This window comes from Calonectris borealis, chromosome 4 (genome assembly GCF_964195595.1).
Source record: "Calonectris borealis chromosome 4, bCalBor7.hap1.2, whole genome shotgun sequence".
Taxonomy (NCBI): domain Eukaryota; kingdom Metazoa; phylum Chordata; class Aves; order Procellariiformes; family Procellariidae; genus Calonectris; species Calonectris borealis.
In genome coordinates this window covers 72,593,388-72,609,397 of record NC_134315.1, presented here as the reverse complement: position 1 = coordinate 72,609,397, position 16,010 = coordinate 72,593,388, and the positions used below count along the sequence as shown (strand labels likewise).

At 43.2% G+C, this 16,010-nt stretch overlaps 1 protein-coding gene across 2 annotated transcripts; it reads right to left on the bottom strand.

Annotated features, from left to right (window-relative positions):
• Positions 1-1,220: 1,220 nt before the first annotated feature.
• PCDH18 (protocadherin 18) lies at positions 1,221-10,748 on the bottom strand. 2 transcript variants are annotated; one of them, XM_075150628.1, is made up of 4 exons: positions 7,833-10,748; positions 6,811-6,899; positions 6,512-6,675; positions 1,221-2,249 (listed from the first exon to the last, which is right to left on the bottom strand). In XM_075150628.1, the coding sequence occupies exons 1-4, from the start codon at positions 10,335-10,337 to the stop codon at positions 1,561-1,563; spliced, it is 3,447 nt and encodes a 1,148-aa protein (XP_075006729.1). In that variant the 5' UTR covers positions 10,338-10,748; the 3' UTR covers positions 1,221-1,560. The 2 variants fall into 2 exon arrangements, with proteins under 2 accessions (XP_075006729.1, XP_075006730.1); XM_075150629.1 differs by having other exon boundaries at positions 6,811-6,896.
• Between the last annotated feature and the right edge of the window lie 5,262 nt (positions 10,749-16,010).

Below are 16,010 nucleotides of genomic sequence, written 5' to 3'. Positions count from 1 at the left end.
TTCCTTACACACAGACCAAACAAATAAAGCTTATGCACACAACAAAATTCTGGCTTTTTTAGGTAACATTAAAAAGGATTTTTCTGTATCTACCATTAAAAAATATTCTATAGGGTACTTTACAAGTGCAAGTCTCCAGAATAAAGGTATGTGGCAGTTTTTATGCCCAGGTTCACTTGGATTATTTCAACAGCTTTTCACACTTCTGGTAAAAAAAAAAACCTATAAAAAATATGCACCTGCAGCTCCAAATGAAAGCCCAAAATACCAGTTTTTCTGGCCACCTCTTAACAACTTAACACTCTCCTAAAATGAGCATCAGGAGTCCAGAACCCACCCATGTTTCTCAACTGCAAAATCAGTTTGTTTACTATTACACAAATCTCCCTGTGTACAACAGACTAACTGAAAATGTTTCTGAAAAAAAGGACTTTTACCTGAGAAATGTTAGTTATGTCACCCCCCCAGTGGTGATGGCACCACGGTATAAATGACCGTTTTCATTGAGCTACCTTCAGCACGGGGAGAAGCCCCACCATGGAAGGATGGGGTTCAGCGAGAGCGAATGTACCTGCAGGATAGCTCTTTTCTAGAAAGTTCAAGTATTTTTATACTACTTTGCAAATACAAGATAGGCACACTTACAACAGAGGCAAAATATAGCTGTAATCAGCTGCCTTCCTGGGAGGTGCAACGTTCCTTTTATTTTGGTGTCATTTACAAGGATAAAGCAGTCAATTGCAACTTTTTATTTACATAAATTGAGAATTCAGCTTGAAGTCAGCAAAGCTGATTTTATTGCCGTCTTTCGCGTATACACCGCTCACTTCAACTTGCTTTGCAGCGTAACACTGGCAGAACCAATTTACATTTTTTTTGCAGAGATAACATTGGAAGTCCCATCACTGAATTCCATGATTTGTTCACTGGGGAAAACACTGACTTGTAAAAGAGAGGAAGACCCCAGCTTGCAATAATCCATTAATTAAATGGGAAAATGACTCTGTAGACCAAAAGCATCAAAATAAAAAGGACATTTTAGGTTTCATGGGAGTTGACAACTCTTTATTATAAGAATGAAACATTGCAACAAGGTGTTGGATCATTTATTGAAACTAACGTTTGCATAACTTTTCAGTGGTTTGAATTCATATTTGTAACATTTGAGACTTAAAAGAAATAAGAAGGGAAAGCAATAGCCCTCCTTTTTTTTTTTTTTTAACATGCCTGTGTGGCAAGAATGCTGGAAGTTTGACAAGGGTGGTACCATCTATATACATTTAGGAAAACATGCTTGCTGTGGGTGTACAAAAATAAAATTTATTTGTTAAATTACACATAAATATAAGGTACAAATGTATTTTTAAAATACAGATAAAGATAATCACACTTGCATTGTGTACATATGAAAATACAGTATTTTAATATTCAACATACACAGACACATTTATGATAAATGCAACTAGTTGGCAATGCCAGTTCTTCTCAGTCTGTTTTTTGTTCTTTATTTTTTTCCCTTCCAGTTTTCCATAAATATGGAAAAATAGGCTGTTGAAACAATTAGTTCTGCCGAACGTCTTGCAGCAGCTTGTTAATCTCTGCCACCAGCTCACTGGCATCCATGAGTTCGTGTTTACCATCACTGAGGTGGTTGAGCACGTTGTCAAAATCATCTTCTTCGTAATTCTCCGGGATCTCCTCCATGGCTGGCAGCCATTTAGAGGAAGGCTGCGCGCTCGAGTGAGTCCCCAGAGCGGGCCCGTTGTTGGCAGGGTTTTGGAAATGTGTGCTGGCTGCCCAGGCTGCCACCCCCTGTGGATAATTTACAGTCTTGGCTGGCAAATGTCCCTTCCTGCGCTCCAACGAGTTGGAGCGATCCATCTCATTGCACTCCGTGTAGGCATCTAGCGAGGGAGGCAGCAGGCGCTGGAAGACGCTGCTCATTTCAGAGAGGAGAGAGGAGGTACAGGTGTCCCCCGACTCCTCCTCGCTCTGGCAGTCTTTACCAAACGTTGAAAAACTCTTCTTCTTCTCGCTGGCGTCGGCAGGCTGTGGATCCTCCTCGAGGCCCTGCTGCTGCTGCTGCTGCTGCTGCTGCTGCTGCTGCAGCGTTTGCTGGGGCGACTGGAACTCCTCCCCGGGGATGAACATGTTACTTCTGTAATCGGAGGAGGGAGAGGGCAACGGCGGCATCCAGCACTGGTCGGAGTGCCCCAGAACCCTGCACTCCTCCGTGCACAGCCGCATCGCTGCAAGAGAGGAAAGAGGAGAGTGAGCATCCCCCTCCTGTTGCAGACATCACTTGCATTCGCAGGGGCTAACACAAGGACTGAACCGCTCCAAAGATGTTCAAATCTGGTGTTTGGGTTCACTTTCTGTGTGCAGGTGGCAAATACAAATGGTCTGGATCTAAACGTACTTCCATTTCAGAACGGTCTCAAAAAATGAGAACGATAAATGCAGAACGTTAAGACAGTAATGCGATCTCTTATCTAGGGCTGAAGATAAACATGTAAATCCCAGGTGGAAAACAAGCACTTGCGACTTAAAGCCATTCGTTCCCTTTGTACAGTGCTGTTTCATTAAAAAAATTAAAATAAAATGAAGGTGTTTCTACCTCCAACATTTACTTAAGTTTTAGCGAAGTCTTCCACATGCAATTAGAGAAGCATATCAGAGTAATAAAGGGGGAATAACTGGACAGGGGTAATAAAGAAGAAAGAACAATAACGTGCAGAGGGATCTCCCTCTTCATTAACACACCTCCTTCTGGTCTGACGATGAGGTGTACGTTGAATACGAGGTGACCCTCTGCCATATTACCTTTTTAACCGAATCAGTTAAATTCTAATCCAGTATCAGAATACCTAGGGCTTAATTCACACCCCGTGTGACTCCAGTGCTTATACTGGAGTTACCCTGCGGTGCGCTTGCAGCTCTGTAGCTCAGGTTACTGGACCGTGCTGGATCAGGCGCTGGCACAAGGCGGGCTCTAACCCACAAGGTGGGCATCCAGGCCAGCCAGGAGGGCTGAAGAGCAGAAGACAACAGAGCCGCTCTTTCAGCTGCTTGGTTTTAGTGGTGTCTCTCAGGGAGAAGGAATACGATGGGGCAAGTGACTGCACCCCTGGGAGCTACGCTGGTCTGAACTGACCCATGGAGGGGCACTGCAAGAGTCCTCCGCAGACACCTGAAGAGGTCTGGGAATGGTCCCTGGAAGCAGAGACAGGCAAAGCCCTATCTGACAGACCTGCAAAAAAGAGGTGTGCCAGGAGAAAGGCCAAATTTCCCTCTCCAAAGGGAACCGGCTCTGCAGGACATGATGCCTTGGCTCAGGCTGGGCGCTGCCTGGGTGCCTGGCCAACCTGCTGGAAAAGACCTAGGCCGGGCAGGGGCCACTAACTTGAATTTGAGTCACAGGCTTCAAAAGAAAGTTTTTAGAAATGCCAGACTCTTTGCATTATGCGTATTTGGACCATAAGAAGCTTTTGCCTAATTCTCTATCAATTAATGGTTAGATTAGCCCACGCAGAGTAGAGTTTCTTTTTCTTTCTCTCTTTATATACTGAATACATAAGAAATGTTTGCAGTCATGCCCCGTAAGTTTTCCTCGCTTTCTCATCACGTTTCCCATCTGGCTCTGCATCCACTCAGTTTATCAAAAAATCTTTTTGCAATGGTGTAAGCAGAACTGCACAGAGTATTTCAGCTTAGGACGTACCAGTGATTGATAAAGTCCTACTCTCATCCTGTCAGCCTTATTTATCTCTGTGCTTTACACAGCCTACCATATTGTTTGCTTTCCTAATGCCCTTTCCATTCCTCTGAGTATAAACTTTCTCTGTGTCTTACACGTGAGAGCAGGAATTTCTTCAAGAATACAGGTTCAGGCTGCAGGCTGGATATTGCACAAGCTATTGCAAACGGCTTGCTGATCAGTGAGCTTCAAACAAAGAAAGCAACCTAGAAAATATCCGTGGCTGGAGTTTTCATAGGAGTGACTGCAATGCCTTCAAGTGCTTTGTTCCCATGTATAAAAAGCACACGTGTGCTGTTTTACGGAATATGCCTAAGAGTTAGAAAGGAGAAGAGATATCTAAGTGATCCATGGAGCCTGGACCAGCTTGGAACTCATCCCAGAAGGTGAGGATTACTCTTCTAATTAAGAAGACTCCTGTAAATTAATAGGAGACTTTCAACGGTCTAGCATTAGTAGTGAGGGTTGTCTTACTGTGAGTTGTTATTGATGTTATCAGGATTGGTTTTGGTATAAAATAATAAATTCTGACATTCCTGAACATAAGATCGAAAGATACTCTGAGGAAACTGAGTGCTATCACAGTCTGTCCTTAAATCAGCAATAAATTAAAAAAACCCAGATGCACAACAGCACTTTTTTTCCCCAGAAGGTAAAGCTTATTGGTGAGGATTTAAAAAGTGAGAGAGAAAGAAACAAGCCTTTCAAGGACAGTTATTGAACTTTTTACTCATGTCATGTTTGAAGTTTTGAGGGACTGGCTCCGTTCCCTTCCAGTTCCACCTTAAAGGCACAAACTGAAAGGACCTTCTCACAGCATTTTGCCTGTGTCCAGACTGACAATGCAGAAACCTTTCAAAATGGAGAACAGGAAACCTCCAGGAAGTTTTCTTTTCCTTTTTATTTGTTTGGATTGCAGATCAATTCAGGCCTCATCTGAACAGGTTCAGCATACTTATCCGATGGATTAAGCCCACGCATAGCGGCAAATGGACATCTGGGTGAGATTAAACGCCCGTCTTGATAGCCCAGCCCAGTTCTGGCTGTACTCAGCAGGAGTTTTCCTTACTTGGAATGCGATTAGCGTTGGGCGAGGGCCGGGCACTTTTGGAAATCCTACCCTTTGGCTTCCTGCTTAGAGACCGAATTGCAAGAGCTGAAAACGAGTCATGGGCATCTCAGCTCGCCAGGCGCTCCCGCCTGCCGGCAGCCCCCCGCTGCCCGCCGGGAAGGGGACAGCTCCGGGTGCCAGTGCAAACACCAGTGCGCTTGAAGCTCCCCTGGCAACCGAGAGCTCCAGCGGATCCCTCCCTGCCTCCTTGCCAACCACAGGAGAGAACGAGACGTGCCTCAGGCTACCTGGCAGAGGAGTAAGCAGTAGGAGCTGGGGGAGGTGAGGATAAAAAATATATTAGGACTCCAGATTTTGGTTAAGGATTCTGAAAAAATAGTAGCTTTTCAAGGTCTCTGGTTTTGAAACATTGGGTACCTAAGACTAAGTTGAGGAGATGATAGGTGAATGCCTGGGTAGGTGATACAAGACCTAGTCTGGAGCAAAATATACAAAGACAATTTTAAAGTTAAGATGTGTAAGCAGAACAAATGAAGCTTTTGGGGTTTACTCTTGCCTAGCGTAACAGCTATCTCTCAGGGTACAACGCACCAAGGTCAGGTACAATCCCCTCACCGGTGTTTTCCGTGGCAGCAGAGGGAAGGAGCTGCAGCTCCTCTCTTCCAGCCCTGGGCAATATGTGGGGGTCACTTTAGGAGGGAATATGTGCTGCACCGCCCCATAAAGCAATGTGCCCCCATGTATAAAATGACTTTACTAAACTTTTTAAGTTTACACTCTTGGTTCAGTGAACCATACTGAAATTATCCGGCGCTGTCGGCTATACACTATCTCTATAGTATGATCTGTAAGTAAGTACAAGATCTAGGGTACAACCAGTGGCTGTATAATTATTAAAGTAATTACAAAATTCTCACATCTGTACTTAGCGCGATTTCCCATAGCCTCTTTTATTCAACTTATAACTGGACATAAATTTAAAAGTGGTACTTCATACACATAAATGTTTATCTTACTTTCACTCACGCTTTTCTAGCTTTTTTCTTTTCTGCCCTCTGCCCCTGAATTGTACCTCTTAAGCTCTTTCTTCTAGAAATTAGGGCTGCAAGATTTAAAATCTAGGACACATTTAGGTCCTTCCTTCAATGTTCATTTTTCAGTGGGAAAAATGAATTCAAGTTCATTTTTCAGTGGGAAAAAATCCACTTTTCTTTCTTCTCCATCCATATTTCTAGACCACTTTCACAATCCATTTCTGAACAGTAAAAGTTTGTATCGTATGGATCAAACCCACTGTGGAAACTGTATCTCCCAAATTATAGTTCAGTGTATTTTTAACAGACCACAACTGCCTGGCTTTGCAGAAACATCCACCCAGTCATTAAAAGTCTAAGGACATGGAGCAGATCGTGCTTTTGGGGGGAATTTGGAGCCAGCTCATGACGATGTGAATAATAGAAAAAAGTAGGCATTGCTCTGGGCAGATTTTCAGTTGTGTCTGAGGTTTCATTTTACTAAATATGTGAAGGCTTCAGCTCAGTATTTATCATGAAGCAGAGTAAAAAGGAAGGAAACACAGGACTTGAAAGCTAAAGAATTTTTGCTTTCTCAGTAGTAGCTTTATCAAAGTGACAGCCAGGCAGCACTGTAAATAAACTGTTCAGCTTCCATTGTGCTCTTACCTGCAGGAATTCTCCCATCTGTAAGGAAAAGGTCACTGAATCCTTCCCCAAGAAGTCTGTCAATTGGAGACTCTCTCCCCAAATCATAATCACTGTCTCCAGCTTCACTATCACCCCGGCCACTGTCTTTCAAGCTGAATTTATCCATATCTTGTAGGGCATACCTGCGAAGAGAATTGTGGTGATGGTGGCATTAAATTATTTCACATACGTTGTATTCCGCATTTTGATTAAAAATACATGTTTATATTTTCTGATACATGTACATGCATATGTAGCAGAACAGTCCAGATCCTTACCTGTAGCTTCTGGAGTACTTGTTTCCTCGAAAACTTGGCCTTGGTTGATACTGGCCCTGGTGAAGCATCGAGAGAAGCTGAGAAACCTGCTAAAGAAAAGGTGAAAAGACTGATTCCTTGAAATGAAAGCTCAAATTCCTAGTCGTAAAAACACTAACTTACTTCTCAGGTTTGTTTGTCGGGTGTTTTTTTTTTCCCTTTAAAGTTAATTAAATCAAATTCCTGCACATATATAATGCAGCACAACAGACTATTTTGTAGTATAGTGTCTGCCACAGGAAACATCTGAGGACCTTGTACAATGAGGAAGTGCACTGCTGTTCATTAGCCTCTGAACTCATAATAATTAATTCATTAACAAGTAAAACAAGTAATTAAACAGAGGTGGAGTTTTGTTTTAATAGATGAGAATCAATCCCTTACCATTCCAGGATCCTAATTCAAAATAAAATATCATTGCTCTACATGTAAGGGCACAGCTCTCATTTAAGCCATTACATAGCATTTGCAGTAAAAACTGAGATGGGTAGCCTCAAAGTTTGAGATACTATGACCATGTATTACAACAGCTGTACTTAAACAGTGTCAGTGTTTAACCTTTTAGTTCTCCATCCCCATTAATGAAAGAATTTCCTGTATTGCTTCTCTATATAAATACTCTGGCACTCTTTCTTAAACAGAGCTGTACAGAGGGAAAGGGAAGGCAAGGAAGCAAGAAAGAGCGAGCAGTAAACCAGAGCAAAGTACCGCCTATGTTACACTCCATTGTTTCGGCCTTACAGGGAAGAACTAAGAAATGATGCTGTTAATAATAGATTTAATCCTATTCCCCATGGTAATGGATTCAGTTGATATTGGAGTAAAACTGCAAAGCTGTGACATCTAAAGAGAAATCCATACCACGTTCTCATTGGGCACAGACCTAATGGGCTGTTGCTGTCACAGGTTGCATGCGGAGTACCTCCATGCTCCCAAGTGAATGCATGAGGGAATGGATGTGCAAAACGAGGTATGGACCTTACCTCAACAGCCGGAGTAGCATGGGTGAGTTCCAGTGAGAAATTTTCCGGCACGTGGTTAGAGGAGATTGTCACCAGGCTGTTCAGCGATTGGTGGCTGTGGTGGCTCTGCCGGCTGCTCATTTGTCCCCTTTCCAAGGTTGGAGATGATGACGGAGAAGCTCGGTGGTGAGATCTGATAGGTAAAGTGCCATTAATCGTTGGCACTAACGTAATGTCCCCTTTGTGGATCTGTCTTGAGGGTCGTTTTGGGTGGTGCTGGTAGGTCGATTCTGCCACGCGACAGTTGTAGGACCTGGTGTCCTTCTTCTCTCGATTACATCTTGTAGCAAAGATAACCATAATGACCAACAACACGGCACATATTGACCCTAAGGATATAATCGTTATCATGGAGACATCCAGGGAGGGTTGGCTTACCAAAGTTGCTTCTGTGCTTGAAAATGAATAAACATACTCAAAAACGGTACATTTCAGAAGTGCTTTAGTACTAAGCTGAGGACTGCCTTTGTCCTGGACTATCACAAAAAACTCCCATTGTTTTGCTGGAACGGATTCAACACTCACGTTGATAGAGATGTCACAAGTTTTGGGATCCATCACAAAGATGCTGTTTTCCTTGTCAGCTGCTATGGAGCAGCTGAGTTCAGAGTTCATACCAGAGTCTCTATCTGTAGCCCTTATCCTGGTGACAAGAAAGCCAATTCCAGCATCTTTAGGGATTGAAATTTCTGCTGTGCTGTTGCGTAGTGCTGGCCCCACAATGACGGGAGCGTTGTCATTCTCGTCAATGATGGTGAGTACCACCGTGGTATTGCTAACAAGCTGCTGACTCCCTCCATCCCTAGCTTGAACCATAAAGGCAATTTGATTTACTTCCTCGTGATCAAAGGTTCGCAGGGCATAGATCGCCCCGTTGGAGGGATCGATGGTCACATAGGTGGTTATAGAACTTCCCAAAACATAGCTCTCCAAAATAGTGTAGGTCACCTGCCCGTTGTCGCCTAGATCTGGGTCTGTGGCTGTGACTGATGTGATGTACGCTCCCGGAGAGTTATTTTCCAAGATCACAACTTCATATCTGTTTGTCTGGAAGCGGGGTGGGTTGTCATTTTCATCACTGATTTGGACAGTAAAGTGTTTCACTGTGGAGAGACTCGGCGTTCCCTTGTCCTCCGCTATTACAGTCAAGCTGTATTCAGATCTCTTTTCCCTATCTAGAGTGGCATTAGTCAAGATTAAATAGTTATTTTCGTAAGTCTTTTGAAGTTTAAAGTGACCATGTCCATGGAGCTTGCAAACTATCTCTCCATTCACGCCAGAGTCCTTGTCTTGCACTCTGACCAGGGCAACAAAAGTGTCCAGGGGTGACCCTTCAGAAATGTAAGCTACCTCTTCTTTCTCTGGGGACATCAGGTTTAAGTTAATTTCGGGTCTGTTGTCATTCACATCCACAATTTTAATTATAATTTTGCAGTGAGCTGGAATGGAATTCGGCCCCAAATCTTGAGCCTGAGCATCAATTTCATAGGATTTGGTTGCTTCGTAGTCCACTTGCTTCAGGAGGGTCAGATGTCCTTTTTCTGCATCTATCTTAAAGGTCTCTGTAATTTTGGCAGACACATGACTACTGAAAGAGTACACGACTTTCCCATTAGCGCCCTCATCTGGGTCAGTAGCATTGAGGTCTATGAGCAAAGTCCCAATCGGTGAATTTTCTAAGAGTTGGATTATATATGACTGTTGCTCGAAAACAGGGCTGTTGTCATTGGAATCAGAAATGCTTATTTTCAGGAGGGATGATCCAGATCTCTGAGGCACCCCTTTATCTGAAGCAGTGAGTTGGAGTTCGTAACTTGACTTCAACTCCCGGTCCAGCTCTCTAACCACGATCAGCTCTGCATACTTAGCACCATCAGTCCTGGTTCTCACCTCAATACTGAAGAAATCATTTGCAGAAAGGGAGTAAGTGTGAAGGGAGTTGTCCCCTACATCTGGATCAAAAGCGCTGTCCAAAGGGATGCGGGTTCCTACCGCTGCGCTCTCTGATATTTCGATAGGGATAAGAGCTCTGGAAAACTGGGGAGAGTTGTCATTAATATCCAGCACTTCCACTTCAACATGGAAAAGCTGCAGATGTTCAGTGGGCAGAGTGATCACATCAAACTCTATGGAGCAGTTTAAGTTTTTCTGGCAGAGTTGTTCCCGGTCAATTTTAGCTCCTATGCTGATTTCTCCATTATCCTCACGGACTACAAGCAAGGGAGAATTCCCCCTCTGCATGGCTCGAAAACGAACCGAGGAAGGGTTAGGCATCTTTAATAAAACATCAGCTACATCCTCCGATAGTCTTGCAATTACCGATCCAACTCTCTGCTCCTCATAAATCCTGTATTTCAAATTCTTGCCCAGCACAGCCTTATTGAAAGATACTATCATCAGTGCAAAAATGAATATAAAGTGCATTTTACTGCCGATTCGGTGCATTTGTAAGTTTTTGCAATTCATTTCTCCAAGCAAGTTAAAAAGCAATTATTTCGACTTCCTCCGGTACCTTAAACCCAGCGCACATCTGGTCCTTTAAAACTTGAAAACGCCTTTTCTAGTCAGCCAAGTATCAATACCTTACCGGATCAGAAAACTTTTCTTTTTTTTTATACACACCGTGCCAGGACATCCAGATACAACCGGTACGCAATCCACGCTTTCTCATTTGACTCCCCGCTCCTCTTCCAGGACGAAATGTCTCAGGGCAGCGTGCTCCTCTCCCGCCGTCAGCATCCAGGGACCGCCGGGAAGCCCGCGGGCTCCGCAGCCCGCCCTCCCGCCCAGCTCCTCCGCCTGCCTCTCCCTGCTCGCCGCCAGACTAAACACCCTCGCTCGCCGACTCCAGCCTAAAACCCTCCGCAACTTCACTCCAACTCCCCAGACAAAGCTTTTGCCCGGCGTGTGCTCAGCCCCGGCCAGCCAATCAGCCCCGCCGCCCCGCCGGGGACAGCGCGGCCGCCCCGCAGCCCTGCGCGCCGGGGCGGGAGGCGGGGGGGAGCGGCCGGGGGGGAGCGGGCGGGGGGAGCGGGGGGGCGGGGGGGGCGGGAAGGGAGGGGGGCGGCTTCTCCGCCAGCCCCTGCTCGCCGCCGCCGCGAAGGGGTGGGGGGGGGGGGACGGGGGGGGACGGCACACATAAATGACTAAAGGGCAACTTTAAACCAACTTCTCCCCCCTCCCCCGCATTTTCAGGGCACTTTCCAGCGGGTTTTTGTGATTTTAATTCCTCCCCTTCCTGCCACGAAAAAAGGCGATCGCGCGCCTCATTTACATACTTCTAGGTTCCCTTGTTTAACTAACTGCGATCTTTTTACTGCGTTTGCTTAGTAAACGAGCCGGGGATGACGTCTCTCTAGCCATGCCTCAAGAGCGTCGTCTTGCTGCTTATCTACCTATTACCTGCTTTTCCTCAACATCTGTGCCCCTGCGTGGAGCACGGAGAGATCTCCTTCATTCCTTGAAATCTCTCCCTCCTTCTTTCCAAGTCAGGAACATTTTGCACACTCCTGTCCTTCCCCTGCCTCCCTCTTGCAGCATTTCTGTCCTCAGCGCAGCTGCATTTGCCCGAGCTTGGTTGTTCTGCGTGTCCGTGTGTGCAATCGCCTCTGCCTGTGTTTCTCTGCTTTTTTACTTGCTGTTCCAGTGGTTCTTCAGAAGATCGTTTTCATCCTAGTTGAAAAAGCACTTCATGCTTCACCATGACAATTTGTGCCAAGTACACCTTCTACATGCCAAGTGTTTTAAAGAAAAAAAAGCCACAAGACGGATTAAGTGTTCAGAAAGTGACAATTTCCCTGCCTCTCTGCTATTGCTGAAAACTGTTTTCACGTTTACACTGCAACACATTTGCACCAAAAAAATAATCTTATGGCTCAGTCGAGAATGTATTTCGTGTACACCAGAAATATGCTATAGATCCTTATGTGAGCTTCAGGCTGCACCCAGGTCACAGAAGCTGATGTGTTCTTCTCATTTCAAATGTATCTATTTATGATGTGATTTCTATTGCCTCTTCTTTGCGTTTGCTTTTTAAGTTTATCCTTTCAGCCACAGTCTTACCCTGCTTTTCATTGTTTTTCTGCTAACTTGCCCATTTGTTTATTGGCGTTGCCCACAATCATACCATCGCTCCCTTTTATTGCTCTTTTCTCTCTCTTATATTTCCCCCATGTCCAAAAATGTAAAAAGTGAATCTCTGGTTTTCCCAATTTACTTACTCTCAGCAGAGCTCAGCCAAAGTCACTAAGAAGGTTCTTGCTGAAAAAGAAAGCGGAGGAGGCTCAGCGTGAACTCTCCCTCTTTTTAAGCATTCAAAAGCATTTTATAAGCCATTGTCTCTTTTTTTTTCACAAACCAGCGCCGTGTGGCAAATTGTGCAGAATAGAAATGCCCATAATGAATGTATTTAGTACTGGGTCACGCTGATGAACATTCTGCCCCCATGAATAATACTGTTTTACAAGTTTGCAGCCCTTTCAAATTGCTGATCCCCAAACCCTATAGGCAAACTAGAAAAGCTAACACAAGCAACTGGGACTTTAGAAACCCATAGCCATCTGGCCTAAATCTCTAACAATCCAAGCCAATAATTATATCAATTCAGGCTTTAGTGAACCCCTTTGCAAACACCAAAAGAGCAAAGAAAGGAATTAGTGGCCATTCTAAGTTCTGGTGGAGAGAATTCAAAGGTAATCTAATTCCATTAGTTCATGGACAAGCTTTTTTTGCAGCTCTGATAAATCTTCCTAAAACATTTTTCCAAAACACCAGTGTAAACTCTTTTCTGACGATAATTGGGGAAATAGGTTCAATTAAATGCTGTTCTTAATGTCAATAAAAAGTATTTTGTTGATAAAAGAAGTCACTGCCCCTTTACATGATGAGTACAGGAGATGAATAATTCATAGTAAAAATAATTTCACTGCTTGAAAACTGAAATATCATATATACTCTTAAATGATAACGTGTCCTTCCAAGTAACTGTTTAGTACATTTAGATATGCAGAATTTGCTTTATGCAATTTTTATCACTTTCCAAATAGTAATTCCACTTCATCACATCGATCTTTCTCAGAGACATACTCTGTATATTAATAGGTAGCAGGATACCTACAGACAGGAATTACAGCACCTCTTTTCTTTTTTTCCCTTTTTTAATTTATTTTTTATTTTGCGACTTCACCAGTTAGGTTATATGTAATATTATCACTTAAGTCCACGCTGTCTTGCAACTAACCATTTACACTTGTAATGAAGATAAAATGTCATTGGCACAATAGTCCTTACCTGAATTCTGAACTAAGGCAATGAAAAAGCCTTGATTTTCTTTTTTTTTTTTTTTATCTGACATTCATTTGAAGCTACAAGTGAGAAGGAACACATCTTGGGGTTGTTTGTTTAGATGCAGCGATATTTAAGTGCGTGGCGTTCCTAGAAGTGATACTTCCGTAGGGTGCTTATGAGCAATCGCAGCACTCCCAAGGCTGATTCCTCCCATATCCAGTGAAAGAGTTTTGTCTGAAAGTCTCTTAAACTCCAGTCCACCTTTGACATGGCAGACTTCCCTTACAAAGGAAAGGGAGAGTCCCACGTGCAGCCAGCAGACACTTCTTAGGGAGCGTGGTATTGTGAATGCTGTTAGGCACGTGAGTGGAGTGCTGCTGGCCTCCTGGAGAGTAATCTCAGTTATTCCCACCTAACACGGATCTATTCACCACAACGTTCTTCTCAAAAGTTGCGTTCAAATTCTCCAGTGATGCACCTGAGGAAGAAAAACAAACCGACTCCAAATAGCACTTCCCTTTGCCTACAGTAGGACTTCAGAAACCACAGCTGCAGAGCAGATTAATTAATTTTTCACTTAGCTGAAAGTAGGTTTATTTCTGTGGTCGATATACTTTAAAGTCTGTCTTGGTTCTCTGAGGAGTTTCATTGAGCTCTCAAGCATATATTTTCTTCTAAAAGTTACTGATCCCCTAGATGCGCAGTACATATGCAAAACTTAGGTGACACAGAGTTTTACTTTGAAGAACTATTTTGAGAACCAGTCCCTCAGCAGGGACAGGGAAGAAAGAAAATAATTTTCTTCACAATGATAGAAGCACAGTGAAATTAGCACAGTGCCATTTGGTTCATTCCCCTCCCCGCACACACACACAAAAATGAGGTTTTATTCACTCTCAGTATGATTTATTGCCTTATGTTGCATCATGTTGCAAAATGTCATATGCACTATGCTCCAGCGCACAAGACATAGCAAGATAAAATTTGATTTGACACCTGCGTAATGAATGTGAAAGACAAGTCTTCCTAAGTGAGAAGTGTATTTTAAAAGAACATTTCCATCACAATGAATGACAAAATTGGGGGGCTTCCTCTCTCCCTCTCTCCCCTCTCTCCCTCCCTGTCTCTCTCTGTCTCTCCCTCCATCCCTCTTCAACAAGCTTGTCTCCCAAAGTAAAACTAGTGACAGAGCTCTCCCTGGTCTTTGTATTTTACATTTCCATCTGTTGCATGAGTGCAAATTGAGCGAAGAGTATCCTCATAGGCAAACGAGTGTTGCCATTTTATATACTCACTCTTGGACCCACAAATAAGCTCATCAAAGGTCGATATGATGCTTTCAGTGAAGTGGGTGAAAGGAGGCTGACATTTCAGTCTGATTTTTTGCACAGACAACCGTATTATAGAACTCATCACAAATTAATGCTGTATTTGTCCAATCTACTATCTCATCAGTCATGCTTATACCCGATACCTTTTTCAGACCTGAGGTGCATCAGAGGGTGGATTACTTTAAAATATATTAAAGACAGAATGGGCCATTAGATTATCAAATATGACCTCTGCATCACAGTCTTCTTAATTAAGCCCAAATACATTAGGTAGGGCATATATTTTAATCTGTGGAATACTAAGCAGTGTACCTCAATCAGGCATCAGTTACCTGGTTCACCTGAAAAGGCAGAGAATGGATTATCTAAAATGGGGTCAGGGATCCTGGTAGGCAAATCAGAAAAGCAAAAAATCCACTTGATACTATCAATCCTGACCTCCACAAAATCTATACCTTAACTATATACACGTATACCTATACCTTAAAGTAATCCCGCTGAAGATACACTGCCTAACAGTTGCCGTTCCCAGTCAGAGCACTGCCCCTTCTATGCAGTGCCCAGCACGAGCAGGCTCAAAGGCCACTCTCTGTCACCTCGGAGACACCCGGGAAACGTTCAGTAAAGGTAATAATAGCTATATCAGGAAAAGTATCTTCCTGCCCCAGCAAAAGGCCAGGTCCCCAGAAGTAGGAATAAACAGAGAAATCCAAGGCCAGGTCAGATGGGGCTTTGTGCAGCCTGGTCTAGTGGAAGGTCCCCCTGCCCATGGCAGGGAGATTGGAACTAGATGATCTTTAAGGTCCCTTCCAACTGAAAACATTCTATGATTCTATGAAATTTACTTCAGAGCCCTGATCTATAATTTTCACTTTTTCAACTTGCTTAAAAAAAATCTGATCATTCATTAAAATACATCAAACCACAAAATTCTATACACCTGCTGATGGGTGAGAAATTTTTCTTGATAAGTGAGTTCAAAATTAGATTTTACATTATCATCCATCATCGTGGCAAAGGGCAGGGGATCAGATTTTCTGCTACATGAGTAAATTTCCATGGCAGTTTTGCAATGCAGCATTGTGTATATAAATAGCGAGTTAAACTCGCACATGTTCCATGCATGGTAAGTACTGTACCTCGATATTCAGTTTCTTTCTGAATCAATAAAACATTTATCTCTCAAAGTTTTACCAAGCGCAAAAGAGAAAAATACTTGAGACCTACCGTTTCCTAAATCTCTATTAAAAACAAATGCCTGTAATATATCACTGGATGCTTTCGAATTATTTTGAGGATTAGTTAATATGGCACAGTATATAATGGAAATTCCATTGTTTGATCACTCTAATACATTTGTCATTTTGTTTAGTTATTTCCTTGTAAAGCATGAAGTAGAATATCTCTATTTGATAGCTGTTTACCCAAAATTGCCTTTAAGAGCAATATATGCACTTCAGCAAAATGAGGTTTTGAGTATTACGTGTGCTTGGGATAAAAGGCACCAGTCAGAACTGTGGCA